The sequence below is a fragment of the Bos javanicus genome, chromosome 15 (assembly GCF_032452875.1).
Source record: "Bos javanicus breed banteng chromosome 15, ARS-OSU_banteng_1.0, whole genome shotgun sequence".
NCBI lineage: Eukaryota > Metazoa > Chordata > Mammalia > Artiodactyla > Bovidae > Bos > Bos javanicus.
The window spans coordinates 55,634,209-55,654,548 of NC_083882.1; the positions used below are offsets into that span (position 1 = coordinate 55,634,209).

Genomic DNA, 20,340 nt, shown 5'->3' on the forward strand with positions numbered 1-20,340 from the left:
GCTTAAAATAGACTAGGCAAGACTAGGTTAGATATTTTAAATCCATTTTAAAACATTTAAAATTTTCAGCCTATAAGATTTTCAACTTGAAATGAATTTATCGGGATGTAAACCCATTGTAAACTGAGGAAGATCTGTAATGTAATGTGAATCAGATCCGCATTATTATCTTAATTAACCAAAATAAATGCATGTCTAAGTCTTTTCAACTTAAAAAAAAAGAAAAATTATATAAAAGATTTATTATCACAAAAATTACTACAGCCCCAAGTAAATGTAGCTACCTACAGTTAAAAAAACAAATAGGAAATACTTATTGTGAGGAAACTGCAGAATTTTGTTTTGTTTGTGAGCCCCTTAAAACATTATTTTAATCAGGGCTTTTTTCCTTTATCTGAGTCTTAACAGCTTATTCCTGTTCTTCCCTGAACCCTCCCATTCCCCCTCTAGCTTCTTTTCTCCAACAAGCCTGTCATCTGTGACCTCTTTAACCCACAGAGCAGCATAAGGAACACAAGCCTCTGCTCTGCATCAGGTGTTAGGGACGTCATTAATGGTTCCTGGAAAAGCACACCCCTGAGAGCCAGGTTTTGGCTTTGGCAGGTAAAAAGTCTTTTAGATCTTGGAATGCTGGAAACCTTAAACCTTTCAGTTTTTTTAGCTAAAGTGATTGGCAACAGAATGTGACATCTGAGGTTTCGTGGCCAGCAATAGCCATAATTAACCACATGAGCTCACGTTTTCCCACTGGAGAGTCAGTGGTCTTGGGGTGATGAAAGTGACTTCCCTACCAGGAGGTGGTTTTCCTTTCGAGGGTATTGGAGTACCCGTGGGCCCTGTAATGCCTCACCCGTGGTCCTTTTAAAATGCTTTTTAATATAAAGCTTCAATATTGGAAATCCAACACCATGGTGTTTAACTGTGAGGCTGTGACTAAGCACTATGGCCTGGAATGGGAAGCAACCTAGGGTTTTTAATGGGTGAGTGGGGGGAGTCTTGTGGTAGAAATAATGGCGAGTGTGAATAACCAGAATCAAAGCTGGTTTCCAGTATTACCCAGTTTTCAGTTTTTGCTATTTCTCTTTGGTTTTTGCTGTATGTATACAGGATTCTTTTAGAGATGCCCTTTTATGTTTAATTTAAGCAAAATTATTGAAAGGAGGTAATGTTAGAAGACCAATTTCTGTTCTTTTACTAGATATGTAGATGTAGTCCTTGAAATAGACAAATGTAATGCTTTAGTATTACCCTTTTAGTAATATGGAAAAATGGAGATGCTGGAGTGTTTAATATTGGTTAGGTTTTTTAAAACATTCATAGTTTGCATTTGACCTGTTTGGCAGGCTGAGGCCCTCTGATTTTTGGAAGTTTTCAAATCCTTTTCTATAGATCACATAGAAAAGTAGAAGCTTAGTATAAAGCACACGTGTGTGTGGGTGCTTAGTCACTCAGTCGTGTTCGACTCTGCAACCCCATGGACTCTCGCCCACCAGGCTCCTCTTTCCATGGAATTTTCCAGGCAAGAATACTGAAGCAGGTTGCCATTTTCTATTCTAGGGAATTGATCCTGATGCAGGGATCGAACCTGCCTCTCCTGCTTGCCAGACAGATTCTTTACCACTGCACCTCCTGGGAATCCCAAAGTACACAAAGAAAAATCCAAACTTAATGTAGTTTTATTCTTCATTACTTACTGAAAGTTTTCTTTTTCTTCTTCTTTTTGTCTCCCTTCAAAAGAGGATTCTTAAAGACCAAGTCCTTGTACTAATAGGAATATTTTCAATTTAATAAGCCCTATTCTTAAAGAAAACAGGAGGTGGGATTCAGCAGCCTCTTTCATGGAATTCTTTGTCCCAGCTGTGATTCCAGGGATAGATACTTGAATGGGCTGGGGTGTAGATACAATTCTCTTACTCCCGCATTCATAGTTTTTACTTATGTGGCTTTAACTAACTCACTTATACCACTTGAATCTTATTTTTCTCATTTCTAAATTAGTAGCATCAGATTCAGTGATTTCTAAGGCTTTTCCCAGCCCTGATATTATATGATGATTAAATTATATTGTGATGAATTTACAATATAATATAATTTTAGTCTCTATGGTAGTCTGATATGCATATTTCAACAGAAGTAAAGTATTGTAGTACTCAAGGTACTTGAGTGGGACTGAACTAGGAGCACATGGTCTCTAAAAATAGTTAGGCATGTCCAATAGTCAGTTGAAAGGAATGCTGTTTGATTTTTTTTTTCATCAATTTGATTTGAGAGAACATGTCACCAAAGATTCACAGACTTTTCATGTGTTTTTTGCTCTTATTAGAAAAGAGTGAAGAAACTAAAATAATAAACATGTGTCATATGCTTCTAGACTCCCAAGTTAGAAAAATTGTTATGTATTCCACAGTAACGTTCTGCAACAGTATGGTAGAGTGCTTAAAGACAAAGGCCTTGGTGTCAGGTCAACTGCTATACTCACTGTATTAGTTTGAACTGGTTCCTTAACTTCTTGAACCTTATTTATTCATCTGTAAATTGAATGAAATAGCATATAAAACATGCCCAGTTTATTAATTTTTGATGAATGAGTAACTGCCAGAAATAGAGCACCATGGTCAATTCCTGGCAGGAAGAAAAAAAAGTGTACAATAAAAGTTACCTATTTTTACAGTATGATCAAAGAATCTGTTTTGGTAGTCAAGTGTGGAGAATGTACTGAGTGGTATATGGCAATAGTGGCTTTCCTATACAGTAAGAAGATAGTGCTTAGATAACCAGGTTTAAATATAAAAGAAGAAAAAAATAAATATAAAAGAACGTGGGGAATATTACTAACAATTGAAGTTAAAGTTACTTTTAGAAATCAGGAAATACTCAAGCCAAGGTCATCTCAATCATTTTAGCCTTTCTGTAGCCAGAAGTATTTCAGATATGTGTTAAATCTGTGTGTGTGTGTGAGAGAGAGAGAGAGAGACAAAGAGAACTTTTTAAAGTATTTTAAGAATATCATATACCAAGTAGTTACTTTTTTTTCTCCCTTGGGGCAAGCTTAAAACTTCTTATTGTATTATTCTCAGTTCTGAATACTTGAATGATTATCACTTCATAGGCAGTAGCAGAAATCTAGATGTTGAGTTAAAAAATCTGTGACTTCTTACAAGATATGTACTGTAGGATACATGTATTCTTTTTCCAACACTTACTTCCACCGGAATTGGGTCAATAGGACGTATTAATATATGAACAGTCTGGTTTTTTTACCTTTTACAATTTAAAACACTTTTTTTCACTATCCTATCTCAAACATCACTGACTTATTTAAACAATGCTCTCTTTTTGAATATTGAGAATGTACCCTGTAAGGATGTGCTATGCTATTTCACTTCACCTTAGAATTAATAGTGTTGTACAATAGTATTACAGTACGACTATTTTGCTTAGTAAAGACGTTAATGAATAAAATGTATGATGTTTATATAGTATGCAATGTTTAAATCTCGGAAACTAATTTTCACATTGTATAATAGACTCAAGTATTATTTTTGGCATTAAAAATGCTGGGAAAGAAAGTAATGAAGACTTGACTGTACGAAGAACTCTTAAGATTATATATCAAATGTTAATCTCACCACATTAATTATTGGGAAATAGTTTTAAATATAGTAGATGAAATTTCAAATCTTATTAATATATTTAGATGTGTGTAAAACCATAATTTATATAGATGAATAATATTTTATCAATTATTTCTTATAAAATCTCTCTTGAAATTGATTCGTTATGATCTCATGGCTTCATTTATGGAGTAAATTGCTGTTTTCTGTTTCTCTGTTTTTGAATTAACAGCAAAAGATGATGGGAGCATTGCTGTTGCCCTTGGTTATACCGCACACTTGGTATCCATGATCTCCTTTTTCCTACAAGTGCCCCTCAGATATCCTGTAATTCATAAGGGGTCTAGATCAACAATCAAAGATAATATTAATGACAAGCTGACTGAAAAGGAGAGAGAGTAAGTATCCTTTTACAATATTCTTTTAACATTGGGCCAGTATGAAGCATCGGGTATATTAACAATATAAAAGGTGACCTAGATTGTGGTAATTTTTGTATATCCTTTGTGTAGTGCTCCATTTCTTTTAAATAAAATGTAGGCAGAATTGCTGCTGCTGCTGCTAAGTCACTTCAGTTGTGTCTGACTCTGCCTATAATCCCATAGACAGGAGCCTGGGGGCTATAGTCCACAGGTTGCAAAGAGTTGGACACAGCTGAGCGACATGCATGCAATAGTGGCCTTACAGAAAGCATTATGAAGTATTCCCTCTCTTCTTCTTTCTTGGAAGAGTTTGAGGTTTGCTGTTAATTTTTCTTTTAAATGTTTGTTAGAATTTACCAGTGGAGCCATGTGATATTGTACTTTTCTTTGTTGGGAGGTTTTTGATTAGTGATTCAATTATAGGTCTGTTCATATTTTTTATATATTCTTGATTCAGCTTAGGTAATTTGTGTGTTTCCAAGAACAATACCATTTCATCTAGGTTATGAATTTGTTGGTGATAGTAGTTCATAGTATTATTATATAATCCTTTTCATTTCTGTAAGTTCTTTAATGATGTCTATTTTCATTTATGATTTTAGCTGTTTGTGTCTTTTTTATTTTCTTATTGATGTAAAAAACTTACCTAGAATAAGAAGAATTGATGGATCTTTTCAAAGAACTCACTTTTTATTTTGTTGATTTTATTATTTTTGTATTCTCTTTTATCTCCACTCTAATCTTTATTATTTCCTTCATTCTGTTAGCTTTGGGTTTCATTTTCTGTTACTTAGATGTAAAGTTAGGTTACTGATATGAGAGCTTTCTTTTTTAGTGTCAGGGTTTTATATCTTTAAACTTCTACTTCCATAATAAATTGTGGCATGTTACATTTTTATTTTCATTCATCTCAAAGTATTTTCTAATTCCCCATGTGATTTCTTCAGTTAACCCATTGGTTGTTTTAAAAGGATTTAGTTTTCACATTTGTGAATTTTCTAGTTTTCCTTCTGTTATTGAACTCTAATTCCATTGTAATGGAGAAATAGATAGTTTGTATGAGTTCAGTATGTTTAAATTTATTAAGACTTGTTTTGTTGCCTAATATATGGTCTGTCCTAGAGAATGTTGCACATGCATTTGAGAAGAAAATATCTTCTGTTGTTAGATGTAATGTTCTACATATATGTTAGGTTTAGTTCATTTATAGTGTTGTCAAGTCTTAGATGTCCTTATTGATGTTCTGTCTAGATATGCTGTCCATTATTGAAAATGGAGTGTTAAACTCTCCAACTATATTACTGTAGGACTATTTCTCCTTCAGTTCTGTCAATGTTTGCTTCTTTTATTTGGGGGCTCTGTCATTTGGTGCATATGTTTTGAGATACTATTTCTTGATGAACTGACCCTTTTATCATTATATAATGAACTTTTTTGCCTCTTGAAGCAAGTTTGACCTAAAAACTATTTTGCCTGATATTAGCATGACCTCTCAGCTCTCTTTTGGTTACTGTATTTGGGAATATCTTTCCCATCTTTTCACTTTGAACCTATTTGTGTCTTTGGATCTAAAATGAGTCTCATAGGCAGTATATAGTGGATCATTTTAACTCCTTTCTGCGGATCTTTGCCTTTTGATTGGAAAGTTTCATTTACTTCTATTTAACATAATTTGTGGTATAAAAGGACTTCCTTCTGCCATTCCCCCTCCCCACCATATTTCTTAGACCTTTTTTTGTGCCTCATTTTCCTCCATTACTGCCTTTTTTTTTCTTAATTGATTTTTTGTAGTGTACCATTTTGATTCCCGTCTCATTTCTTTTTCAGTGTATTTAAGATATTTTCTTATTGGTGACTCTGGGATTATAGTTAACATTCTATAACAGTCTACTTTGAAATACTAGCCACTTAGCTTCATTAGTATGTACAGACTACGCTCCTCTATGCCTGTCTCCCCACCTTCAGGCTCTTACTGTCACTGATGACATCTTGATGCACTGTGTGCCCACACTGCTGTCTTTTTAGTTTACCTGTGTAGTTATCTTCCCTGGAGACCTTCGTTTCTTTGTTCAGGAACTGTGTAGTGTCCTTTCATTTCAACCAGAAGGCCTTAGCCTTCACTTCTTACAGTAAGCGGGTTAGCCAGAGGTGAAAGCCTAGGGTCTTCTCAGGTCTTTTCTGAACATGCATTCTGTTCTGAGCATGTATACAACGTCCTTTGTATTTTAAAAATTTTTATTTAATTATTTAGTTTTTATTTTGTATTGGAGTGTTGGTTAGCAATAGTGTGTTAGTTTCATGTGCACAGCAAAGTGATTCAGTTAAACATATACATGTATCTATTCTTTTTCTATTTAGGTTATTACAGAATACTGAACAGATATACCTATAGAATACAGTAGGTCCTTGTTGGTTATCTGTTTTAAAAATAGCAGTGTATACATGTCATTCTCAAACTCCTAATCTGTCCCTCCCCTGACTCTTCACCCCTGGTAACCATAAGTCTACTCTCTGTGAGTCTGTTTCTGTTTTGTAAATAAGTTCATTTGTATCATTCTTTCAGTTCAGTTCAGTTCAGTTCAGTTCAGTCACTCAGCCCTGTCTGACTCTTTGCAACCCCATGAATCGCAGCACACCAGGCCTCCCTGTCCATCACCAACTCCTGGAGTTCACTCAGACTTATGTCCATCAAGTTAGTGATGCCATCCAGCCATCTCATCCTCTGTCGTCCCCTTCTCCTCCTGCCCCCAATCCCTCCCAGCATCAGAGTCTTTTCCAATGAGTCAGCTCTTCGCATGAGGTGGCCTAAGTATTGGAGTTTCAGTTTTAGCATCAGTCCTTCCAATGAACGCCCAGGACGGATCTCCTTTAGGATGGACTGGTTGTACTTCTTTGCAGTCCAAGGGACTCTCAAGAGTCTTCTCCAACGCCACAGTTCATTCTTTAAGATTCTTCATATTAGCTATATCATAAGATACTTGTCTTTGTCTGACTAACATCACTTAGTATAGTAATCTTCATGTCCATCCATGTTGCTGCAAATGGCATTATTTTGTTCTTTTTTATGGCTGAGTAATAGTCCGTTGTATATATGTACTATATTTTCTTTATCCGTTCATCTGTCAGTGGATATTTAGGTTGCATCTATATCTTGGCTATGGTGAGCAGTGATGTGATGAGCATTGCAGTGCATATATCTTTTCAAGCCATGTTTTTCTCTGGATATATGTTCAGGAGTGGGATTGCTGAATCATACAGCAATTCTGTTTTCGGTTTTCTGAAGAATCTCCATACTGCTTTGCCCAGTGGCTACACCCACTTACATTCCCACCATAACTTCTGATTCCACAGTGTGTGGGGATACTTTTGAATACACTAATTTCTGAAAGAAGTTCTCCCCAGCTGTTCCTCCCAGACTAGACAGTCTGTTGTGTGTCTCAGCCTTAATCTTTTGCCTAAGGAAGTAGTTAGGTTTGTTTGTTTGCCTTACTTCTTGAACATTGTCCTGTTTTTACTCTCTGAGTGAGTTCTGACTAGGCAAAACAAAGGCAGGTGCCTTGCATTCATCCTTCAGGTTGCCCCCAGACAAGTTAGGACAAACCAACACAAATTTTTTACGGTGCTGGTAAAAAAAATAAGATCTGCTCTGCTCCCTTAAGAACCAGGAGTCAGGGCCTCACCCTGGCAGTCTGCTGTCTGTAGGACCACTGCTGAGCTGGAGAGGAGGTGAGGGACAGGATAAGTAAAAATACTGCAAAGTGTTCCTTCTGATTTTGAGTTTGCTTTTTCTTGATTGATTGTTCAGCCAGTTGTGAACCTTTGATGGACAGTTTTTGCTTGATTTTCTTTTTTTCAGTGTTTCTCTGTAGGGACAAGTCCTTTGATCTACTTACTCTACCATTTTTGCTGATACCATTCCATTTGTTCATGTAATGATGAAAAATACTACTTATAAGGGATGAAGGGATCCCCTAGGTGGTTTTAAGGGGAGAGAATACCATAACCAGATATAGATATGTCTTTCACAAAGATAACCTTGTAGTTTTGTGCAGAATGCCCACGTCTCCCAACTTTCTCTTGGCTCCATATTAATAAAATTAAGTATCTCTCCAGATTTTTATCAAATTTGCTCATGATGATCTGCCTTAAAATAATAGTTATGTAGGAAATTACTTTGGGAGCTTGAAGGAGGGGTGCTCCTCAGAATGATAAATACTGTCTCTCCAGATCAGCTGTGCACGTTAATTTGTGAAAGGAGCAGCTCTACATGTGGGCACTCCATGTAGTGTATGCTCCAGTGTGAGTAGTCGTGATGATTTGCTTATTGACTGACTGATTTTCCTAAGCAGTCTGGGAAGGCCAGTTAGATTTAGCTGATTACATTGCTCTTTTTTTTTTTCCCCTTTGGCAGCCAGGAAAACCACAAGAATTGCTTTTTAGTGAATGAATTTTATATTCTACCTCTTTCTTCCCCATTTTACTGAAACAAAAAAATGTATTTTATTGATTCTAATGTAAGTACTTTTGACATCTTACTAATATTGCTAAAAATGAGATACATCTTCCAGTTAATGGCATGATAAATATGGTGTTTTATCATATAAAAAAATAAAAAATGATATTTTTATCTTTTCTTAGTGGTATATAAGTTAATAATTCAGTTCACAGTTGAAGCAGTCTTATATTTTATGAACTGTCAAATATTTCCTCTGGGGCAGTAAAGCACCTCAGATCCTTTTTGGAACAGCATCGATGTGTAAATATATCTCTAAATACAAATGCATTTATTAATTATGGTTGTTGATTAAATCAACCTCTCAGTTATTAGCCTGGATCACTGAAAGAGTGTGTCGATTTTGATGTGAACTTTTCCAGGGTATTAGGTAGAATCAGGTCTTCATGAGAAAATAGGAATTAAATGATTCATTGGACAAATTATATTTAATGTAATAGGCCTAGGAATCCTCAGCTTCTGTCCTCTCTGATTACCGGTTTCCTCTGGCTATGGGCATGTGATACGTTAGGGTTGAGAGTCCTGTTTAGCTAGTTTTGCTAAACTAGGTTTTTTCCCTTTGTCTGGTCTGTTGGAAGCCCAGGTCTGGACTGACGCCTTGCCCAAGCCATTACTGATGCACCTGCACACTGTAAAGGGAAACCCTGCAATCTTTGCTGCATTTCATTTTGAGGCTCAGACCACAAAACACAAAGGAATGTAGCCAGAGTCCAGCTGCAATGTTCCTTTACCCCTTATTTCTTTTTTCACTGAGGACCGAAAAGTAGATTTTAAAGTGATTTTTGAAATGTGTTGGTCATTGTTATTTCTCTCCTATTACCTAATATTAGGTAATACATTCACAATAGAGCAGTGAAACAGTCATTGACTAGGACATAGCTGGTCAGAGCCTTTGGCTTTTTCAAGTCCTCAAAAGATGTCTGACATTTTTTTGTTTTATTCTCAGAAGGAGAAATAGGGAGTGGTGTAAATTGGCAGGCACTTTTGAAACTTCCTGGCCTGTCCACCACAAGGTTTTACAGATCTCTAAGAGCTGGTCAGCTCTTTTCCTCTAGTGGAATTATTGAAACTGAGAGAAATGTTAGTGCTGCTTTTCCCATTTCATGAATATTTTTGTGCTTATGTTTATTCCAATGGAAGATCTTGACTAAAAGGCCAGGAGTTGCCTTTTTTACCTGATTGATTCTGATTTCTTTTAAAAACAAAAAATTCTAGAGTACAAAGAAATTGTGATATATCCAAAATCAGATATTCATGGGCCCAGACCATAGTCACTGCATGTGGATCTCCTGCTCATGAGAGAAGGAATAGTCTGTTTTAATGATCTACCACCTTTTTTTGTGAGTGGGTGCATGTGGCGATCGTGCATACTTATCTATAAAGGAACTGGCTGGACAGGTCCCCAAGTCTGTGACTTGAGCCGCTTGTAGCCACCTGGCCATGTCTGGATGTTTATGGATGTTTATATTCCCCTTCAGCATAACCAAGTTGCCTTTTTTTCAGAGGGGAAGGGACAAAGGAATTTGCAAGTGGCAGTGATCAGACTGATTCCTGTCTCTGTATTCATATAGCCTCTCTCTTGACCTGGTAACACTGACCTGTTAATAAATGAATGTGAATTTTTTCTAGTGGCATCTCCTTGAAACCGTTAAAATACTTTGAATGTTATTTGCATAAGTAGCAAATTCTCCATAGCAATAGTGACTGGCCCTTGGGATTTCATTGGCATGTATTGAAGACATAAATGTTTTCACGCTGCTGTAATTTTCAGACAGCTATAATTCTGACTCCTCATTTCTGTTTTTACCTGCTTGGTGCTGCTGCTGCTGCTGTTAAATAGCTTCAGTCATGTCCAACTCTGTGCGACCCATAGACGGCAGCCCACCAAGCTTCCTGTCCCTGGGATTCTCCAAGCAAGAACACTGGAGTGGGTTGCCATTTTACTTTGCTTGCTTAATGCATACTTAAACGCCTGTGGACACATCTTACATTAAAAATTCTTTCCTATAAACACTTTCAGCTTCTGTTTGCTAATCAAGCTGTTCTAATGTGAAGAGTTCAGAAGTGGTCACCGTTTCCACTAAATTGCCATGTTTGCTTTCATGGCATCCAATTAAATCGGATGGCCTCCTTCCAGAAGTGGGAGATTTTCACATCATGCTTAGGCTTAAATGCTGTGGCTTTAATTTTCAACTCTTCTTCTGTTTATCCTATAAATTAGAACACTCTTTGTAACCTTTCATCTTCATTTTTATTATAGGTTGTTGTTCAGATGCTGGCATTTAAAGTACTCAGGAACTCAGACCTCAGATCTTTAAATTGAACAATGATTGTTACGACTTGAGGCAGTGGGTGAACCAAATGCTGTGGTTTTCTATTTTTTTCTTGTTGTGCAACTTAGAAGTATAATCAAATAAATATTTTTCAGGGTGACTAATATAACTGAAATGAATAGAATTATTAGTTCTTTCAGGTGTTCCACTTGATTACAGGAATGTGACCTAAGTTGAAAAATTGCCGTTCGTGTGAAAGCTTTCCCAAATGTCTTCGGTCCAGCTCCATTGTAACTACCTAAGGGTATACCGTAAAACAGAAATAGAAGGGGAAAAGTGTTTCTGTACCTGCTGAATTGTAGACATTGTGTTTTAGAACCAGACAAAATATTCCTAGATCGTATGATTCAACCCTTCATTTCACAAATGAAGGTTGAACAATGAAGTAAGGTCATATAAGAAGTTAACTAAGCTTTCACTTTAATCTGTTCCACTGAGGAAATGAAGCCCCAGAGATGGTGTACCAGTTGTAAGTGAAGTATTTTTAAGCAAACATTTTTCGGAGATGGAAGGGCTTCCCCGGTGGCTCAGTGGTAAAGAATCCTCCTGCCAGTGCAGGAGACGTGGGTTCGCTCCCCGGGTTGGGAAGATCCCCTGGAGAAGGAAATGATAACCCACTCCAGTATTCTTGCCTGGGAAATCCCATGGACAGAGGAACTGGCAGGCTGTAGTCTGTGAAGTTGCAAAAGAGTTGGACATAACTTAGTGACTAAACAGCAAGACAAAGGAGATGGAAGAAGTGTATTTATCAAAAAGGGGCTATACATGAGACTGAAATACCCCTTTCCTTTTTAGGGAAAGCTCACTGGTGAAAAATGCCTTGATGTAAATTCCTGTATATTATGTGGAGTTCCCATGTTAAGTTCTTATTGAAAACATTAATTATTTAAATCTTATTTATCTGTTGGTTCACTTTGACATTTTTTTTTTCTTTAAAAGCTACAGTGCACAATGCTTCTCTTTTCTTCTCCCTTTCCTCAATTTATTTAAACTGGGCAGTTTTTTGTTCATTTTGTTTATTTTATTTTTAATTACTTAAGGCTTTGAAGTTACATTGGGACTTCACATCTAATCAAGAGTGACTGGGGAAATGTCCTCCATTTCTTGGTTCACCTGGCATAATATCTGTGGCAGTAGGTTATCATGAGGTTTAAATGAAGCACAGTGCTTGGCATGTAGATGATGCTCAATAAAATTTTCCAATTACTGTTATTTATACATTGAGCTTTGCAACAGGAATTCCAGGCAGCTGTGCAATTTCTTTTTTTTTTTTTCCCCCACTAATTCTAGGTGCTTAAAGGGAAAGTTGGCCTAAGAAAAGGTTATTGTTGTTAAATCCTATTTGACTTGACTCTGTGACCCCATAGACTGTAGCCCACCAAGCTAGACTCCTTTGTCCATGGGTTTTCCAGGCAAGAATACTGAACTGAGTTGCCATTTCCTTCTCCAGGGGATCTTCCCAACCCAGGGATCAAACCCGTGGCTCCTGCATCAGCAGGTAGATTCTTTACCACTGAGCCACCAGGGAAGCCCAAGAAAAGGTTAAGGAAAATTAAAAATGCAGGCCCCATAGCATAGTACTAGATTTTGTTTTCTAGAAACACCAGGAGGTACATCATCTTTCCATCAGTGGTGTGAATGGAGAGGACTAATGAAGTTTCCCAGAGCACGGGGTGGTGGGTGGGGGGGCGGGAAACTATTGCAGATCTTAAGGCTTGTCTCTTTTTTCTTCAACTGCTCAGGGAGTTTACTGCCTTATATACGCTAATGAGGCAAGTAAGTGTCTGTGTTTGGAATCTATCAGTATAGTAAATACTGAAGCCCTTATTCTTACAAGAAACTTAGATCATGTTCAAATAATTCAACAGTTCCCAACCTGGCCCTCTACTTACTCTTTTTAGTCTTACCCCGGGGTACTCTCAGTTCCTGACCTGTGCTTCAGTCAAACTGTTGTTTTCCAAACACATCACATTATTTCCCACTTGATACTCTTTGTCCTTACTATTCTACTTATCTGGAATGCCTTCCCTAGCCATCTCTAGGATCATAATTGCAGTTGTACTTAAAGCCTTTCTCTTATTATCTAAAACTTTCTTCATAAAGTCTTTCTTAATTCCCCATTGTTTGATGGACTGTAATAGCCTTCTGTAATCCTATGAAGAATTCTCTCTATATAGTACCTCAGAAATGAACTATGTTGATATATGTTCTCATTTCTTTTTAACAGCAACTCAGTGATACAAGTATTTGTCCTATTCTTGTCTGAAATGTTTTCAGTGTAGAAACTGCATCTTACTTGGCACAAAACTCATTCCATTGCCTTACCGAGAGCCTTGTATTGTGTAAACACTCAATAAATATTTTTTTTGAGTTGAATTAGGAGAGCAAAAGGGATGTTACTTTTGCAAATGCTATTAAGTAATCTGACACTCCACATTCTAGCCCATAGTTTTAACTCTAGATGCTCTGGCCAGGACAATCCTTATTTCATACACTCCCTTAGGACCATGAGAAGCTATTAACTTCAGTGCCTGTTGTAATCCAAGGCACAGGCAGCAGTGCTGATGGGGTTGTGTTTAGGAGTGAGAGCAAAGAGTGTGTTTTAAATGAAGAATCCCCATGGAAATTTAGGCAGGAGAGATCAACAGAATAAAAATGCAGAAGGTGGTTGCTGGGTGAAACAGGAAATGAACACCTTATGAAGATTAGGCATTCCACTGAGAGAGGGGAAATGTAGAAAACGAGTCAAAAGTAATTGCGCAGCCATTTCATCGCCGATACTTGAGAGCACACTGCTGGGTGTGTTGTTTTTAATGAAGTGTGCTTTTATAGTGCTGATGTTATTATCTGGATGAGGAAGTCTTCTCTAGTATTATTGTCATCTCAGCTTTCTGCAACCAACTAAATTAAAATACAGTAATGTAATGAGTCAGTGGAATAAAAAAGAAAACCAGATGACTCTGACATGTGACCCCAAGTTGAACTTACTGCTTTTCTGGTTCACAGTGTAGTCCAGTCAGAGTAAAGAGGTTCGATGTAATGCTTTGGAGGAAAAGGGAAGGTAGAGGAATAATATATTTAGTTAATAGTGGGCTATGTCATGGGTTAAATATTGCTATATTATTAGAGTATCTGAGATCAGTGTTTCTCAACAGGCGGTCCCCAGAGCCTCACTGAGTTCTCCAGGTAGCATGGACTGGCCTTCTCCAGTCTATTATTATTGTGTATCATATGACAGCATAGATACTTTGGGTTCTGATATGAATTAATCATTTACTTTAATGAATAAGACTTTATTGATAGTACACTGGGGCTTCCCTGGTGGCTCAGCTGGTAAAGAATCTGCCTGCAGTGCAGGAGACCTGGGTTTGTTCCCTGGGTTGGGAGGATCCCTGGAGAAGCAAATGGCTACCCACTCCAGTTTTCTGGCCTAGAAAATTTCATGGACTGTGTATAGTCCATGGGGTCACAAAGAGTGGGACATGACTGAGCGACTTTCAAAAGAGACTACATTGAAAGCAGCTCTTTCTTTCCTTTAATTCTTTTTTTTTTTTTTTTTTTTTGTGGCTGTGCTGGGTCTTAGTTGCTGCGCAGAGCTTTCTCTAGTCGGGACGAGCAGAGGCTACTCTTTGGTTGTGGCACATGGGCTTCTCATTGTGGTGGCTTCTCTTGTTGCGGAGCACGGACTCTAGGCACGCGGGCTTCAGTAGTTGCCACCTGTGGGCTCAGTAGTTGTGGCACATGGGCTTAGTTACCCCGTGACATGTGGAATCTTCCCAGAACAGGGATTGAACCCCTGCCCCCTGCATTGGCAGGCGGATTCTCAGCCACCAGACCACCAGGGAAGTCCTCCTTTAATTCTTATGTTTGATTTTTGGTAGGCAAACAACAAGGGACATGAGGATAATTATATCAAGTCAGAAAGTTTGGATTAAATGATTTGTGGAATCTTTTGGTTTCCTGAAGGAAAAAATGGATAGAAGAAGTAAGAAAATTATTTTTAGGTAGATATGAACTATTTTAACTTCCCAAAGCATCTTACTGTAATATTTCTGTAGACAGTTTCCTAGTGGTAACATTTATGTCCTGGACAATAGTACATTATACAACAAAGTAATATTCTTTGAACCACATAGTTCTATTCACCGCCATGTTTTATACCTCTCCCTACAATAATTTAGTTATAAGATCACCAAATGTAACCTCTGAATCAGATTAAATGATCAATTGATTTTCAGAGTGTTTTTCTTCTCTAATTCCTTGAAAAATTGATATGAAAGTTAATTCATGTATAGTTAAATCACAAGAGATAAATTACAAAAGGTGACATCACTGAAGTCAAACCATACATTGAGGCCTAGTACATATTTGTCACTGCACAAGATGCTGGCATTAGGTAAAATTACTCAGCTGTCAAAGTGGTGTCAGGAATGGAGAGCAAGTCAGTAGACAGTTATCCTCAGCATTCTAAGGCTCGCGTTAGAAATACATGGGATTGAGTTGAATAGTCAGCAAAGGTATGTTTTAGGAGGTGGCCCTAAATGTCTGAGCCCCTGAGTGTGGAAGAGACTTAGAAGCTGCCCAGCAGACTAGATAACAGCGGAAACACACATACCCGGCACAAAATAGGTATTGCACCTTTGCATTGATCAAAGCATCTAGTTTCTCATTCAGCCTGGTGAACGACTTCACTGTACATTGCTCAGTGGTTTTCTCTTAGGCATAAATAAAAGAAACGTCAATTAATAATTCAATCCTTAGTGGACATAAAAATGAAAATTACTTTCAAAGATGATCAGGTTTGAGTGTCTAAATAGCAATAAACAGATATTCATTTATTCAAAGCATAGTAATATATAAAGTGTTCTGGATCACAGAGTGGTTATAATAAATATGTGACTACTTTGACTTAAACATATATTCACTTCCATATATAATTATTTAACAGGGATAAACTACATTGCACATAAATAATTAAAGTATTCTAAACTTAAGAAAGGAGAAACCGTGGCTTTCCACTTTGACTTTTCTGAAAGAACTTTGGTGTCAGACGTATCTTGAACCACTTTATTTCACCTCACTAGTCTCAGTGTGGGCTTCCCTTGAGGCTTAACTGGTAAAGAATCCACCTGCAATTCAGGAGACCTGGGTTCGATCCCTGGGTTGGGAAGATCCCCTGGAGAAATGCAAGGCCACCCATTCCAGTATTCTGGCCTGGAATAGTCCATGGGGTGGCAAAGAGTCAGACACGGCCGAGTAGCTTTCGCTTTCACTAGTCTCAGTGTACTCATCTGAAAATGAAGACAGTGGCTTTAGAGAAACGTGAAGAATTAAAGAGGGAATTTATATAAAATTGCCATTGCAAATAATAGTCACTCAGTAAATATTTATGTATTGAGTGACAATAGTAAGTAGAAATGAGAAATTTGAAAAGTCCATGCCTTCTGATTCAGAAAAGATCTCTTTATAAATCACAGAAACATACAGACCTTAATATGGGAAATGATTCATATATTTGATTTCATTTTTTAAACTTGCTTATAACAAAAGAAGACAAAATGGAAAGATAAGCCACTTATCAAGAGAAGAGATTTATGTCACAAAGATTTAACCAAGGATCAATATTCAAGATACATAAGAAAAACCTTTATATATTAATATGAAAAGGAGCAGTCAACCGCAGAGTAATATGGGCATAGTATATTAGGAAACTTACAGAAGAACAAAACCTAAATTTCTAATAACATAAGAAAAATTCCTCAGTCTCACTAGTGATCAGGAAAATGCAAATTAACTCCACAAGAGTTTCACATCAATCAACCTGGCCAAAAAGAGAATGTCTGTTTAGTACCTAATTTGGTGAGCATATAGAAGAAAAGGAACTTTCATCCGTTGTGAGAGTTTCAATTAGTTTGTATATTTCAGAGGGCAGTTTGATAATAGAGTTAAATCTGCACAAACCTTTCTCAACCTAACAACCTCACTCCTGCTTATATATTAGATTCTTGAGGAGTACATATATGTAGTCTACTAATATTTATTGTGTCTATATTATATAGATAATTAAGCGAATTATTTCTTGGTTACTTCAGTTACTCTGTATTGGAGTTTTTCACAATTTATAAAGCTAGTATTTAATTTTTGTTAAGTGCCTCTATCCTTTTGTACTGTTCCTCTCAGGGTCTCTGTTACAGTGAAACATTATTTTCTATTTTTCTTAAAGCTACTTTCTTTAAGACTAGAATAGTGTTGCTTTGTATACAGCCTCTCCTTTCTCATTCCTTACACAGAGTTGATACAGTGAGGTTTTTTTAAATTCATGTCATTTCATATATCAGTTCTTGATTCATATTCATATTCATTTATACTAGTAATTGCCTGTATTTCCTTTTGAGCAAATACTGATGATAATCATGCCTCAAATTTTGAGTGTTACTGATTTATATTATTGGAAACCTTTTTAAAATTTACAAAAGAATTAATTCTTCCCACAGTGCTTGTTAGTAACTCCCATTAATATAAATGATGACTCCCAGGTTCATGATGTGGCGAGTCTAGTGCTGAAAAATGTAGAAGTGTTAACTGTAGTTAGTTATAGAAATTTACTGCTGTAAGTTAATTAAACACCAGTAAGCAACAGGAGCATTTCATTTAATTTGTATAAATATAAGGTTGGTAACCTACTGAGAAGTGCCAGGTCTCTTGAAGTTTGATTGTCAGCTATACTAAACCTTTTAAAATATGTAGATGATGACTGAATTTATTGAGACAACTTCTGTTGTAAGATATCCCATAGAGGGGATATTTATTTTTGAGTGTGCAGTAGCATAATTTTGTCATTTCTGACTTTATGGTTACTAGAGAAAAAACTTTTTAGAATTCACCTCCTCATACTGAATTTGCTAAAGAGTGTTCAGTGTGAAAGAGTCAGGAATTTCTTTTATTATTTTTCTGGCTCCTATATGATTTGTGATCTTTGCATAAATCACAAAATGAGAGATTCATACGTTGGTCAAAGAGGAATTTGGTAAATAGCATATAATTTTCCTTCAGAGATTTTTAGGAGAAATGCTAAGCAGTATTCCGTCCTAAGGGGATACAGGTTGTCACATTTAATTGGAGAAGTTTCCCTTCTCATGTTGTATCATTCGGGGGAGCCTATCTGTCTTTTTAATACGCAATTTGGAATAGTATTTGTGTTATCAAATTCAATATGGTTGAATCTAGAGATTGTCCTACTGAGTGAAGTAAGTCAGAGGAAGACAAATATGATAACACTTACATATGGAATTCTAAAAAAAGGGGTCCAAATGAACTTATCTACAAAACAGAAATGGAGTTACAGATGTAGAAAACAAACTTATGGTTACCAGGGGATGAGAGAGAGATATATTGGGAGATTGGGACTGACATATGCACACTACTATATGTAAAATAGATAACTGATGAGAGCCTACTGTCTAGCGCGGGGAATTCTACTTAGTCCTCTGTAATGGTCTGTGTGAGAAAGAATGTAAAAAGAGTGGAAATATGTATAGGTATAACTGATTGACTTTGCTGATTGACAGCTGAAACTAATACAACATTGTAAATCAACTATACTCCAACAAATTTTTTTAAAAATACTAATTCAAAAAGTTCATAGTATCAGAATTATAAACAGTGAAATTAACCTGCTCACCTGTTCACTCATTCTTCAAATGTTTAGCAAGTGTATCCTGCCCAACAGACGTTTTTCTAGGTATTTGAGTTATAGTAATGAGCAACATCAAGAGTTAAAACCATCTTTTTTTCTTTTTAAAATAAATGTTTAGTTTAAAATCAATTCTGTAAGGGCTAGATGTTTTCATAGAGCAGATACAGACTAAGAGAGTGTATTATCTCAGCTTATTATCTAATTTGTGTTGGTCCTTTTATTCACTAACACTCCTTTTTTTACCTGGTATGCCCTTGTCTTAGGACCACATTGCAAGATTCATCCCAGAGAGAGCAAAAAAAAAAAAAAAAATCTGTTTTGAACAGAGAAAGATATGGCTGGTTGATTGGTGGTTTGTGATATAAAATTAATTTCAACAGTCATTTTGTCACTAAGAGTAAAGGCCCAATTATTAACTAGACAGTACTTTTTAAAGTTTTAGGACCAACTTACAAATTACTAACTGAGAATATCTATTTTAGTTTTTTGGCTTTCAAATGAAAATAACATAATTATACTTAAATGACCCAGTATTCATGCCCTGTAAAAATACACTAACATCAGGACCTGTTTGTTTGACAAGATTAATTCAGAGGAACAATAGTAGTGTTTACTCACTCAAAACTAGCCAATGAAATAAAAGCTATAAATATTAAATTATCAATGATTCGTTGTTATCAATGTTTCACTCATGGGTGTACCTGAGTGTACATGTGTACACACAGAGCAACATCAGATAATCCTAGAAAAACATCCATTCCTAGAACTCAGTTAATCATCATGTTCACCAGATGTCTTTTGAGGAAAAGAATCCTCTTTTCTATTGTGTTTCAAACACTTGAACTCCTGGAAGACACTAAAAATCATTGTGAATACAGATACACTTGAAGATTGCCCAATCTCTATCATTATCTAAGATTCATACACTTACTGAAGGTTAAATTGCTTATAGCTCTTTCAGTTATCTCTTTTGCTACTTTGCTGTTAAGCTGCTAAGTCACTTCAGTCATGTACGACTCTGTGCGACCCCAAAGACAGCAGCCCACCAGGCTTCCCTGTCCCTGGGATTCTCCAGGCAAGAACACTGGAGTGGGTTGCCATTTCCTTCTCCAAGAAGTTGCTACTTTAATCTTTTATAAAATATCCTAAGAGTAGGAAATCCAAAGGGGGTAATCCATGGATATACAAAGGAAGAAAAGTTAAAAAATAGGAGAATATACGTCTAAGGAAATAATAATATTTTAAAAAGGACTGCTAAAAATTTCAGAATTTCCAAAAACAAAGGAGGAAATAGCATCCATAAAGAAAAAGAATGAGAGTCTATGAAACAGAAAAAGGTAGTTGTGATGCGTAAAACATAGAAAAAAATATTTTAAAACCTCCATAAATAGTAGACTAGACACACTTAAGGAGAAACTTTGTGAACAGTTAAATAGAAATGAAAACATCACCCATTATGCAGCCCAAAGAGATAAAAAGATATATGAAACCAATTATAGGACATAGGGATTATTAGAGAAGTGTCAACATGTATCTAATAGGAATCCTAGGAATAGAGATTAGAGGGAATGGCAGTGAAGAAGTATTATTTAAAAGTGGCTGAGTAAAAAAAATAGAGGAAATTATGACAACAAAAAAGGAGACACTTATAGATACAGTAGAGATTGAAAAATCATTACATACTATGGACAACTTTTAATAAGAATGGAAATTTTTAGAAGTATAACAAAATTGATTTATAAAGAGATGGAACACTGAATAG

At 36.3% G+C, this 20,340-nt stretch overlaps 1 protein-coding gene across 5 annotated transcripts in view; it reads left to right on the top strand.

Annotated features, from left to right (window-relative positions):
- UVRAG (UV radiation resistance associated) overlaps window positions 1-20,340 on the top strand; it is a 335,117-nt gene that overhangs the window by 203,804 nt on the left and 110,973 nt on the right. For all 5 annotated transcript variants that reach the window (XM_061380900.1, XM_061380904.1, XM_061380901.1 and 2 more), the window contains one exon: window positions 3,847-4,012. In XM_061380900.1, coding sequence (XP_061236884.1) covers window positions 3,847-4,012 — 166 coding nt within the window. The remainder of the gene's footprint in view (window positions 1-3,846; window positions 4,013-20,340) is intronic.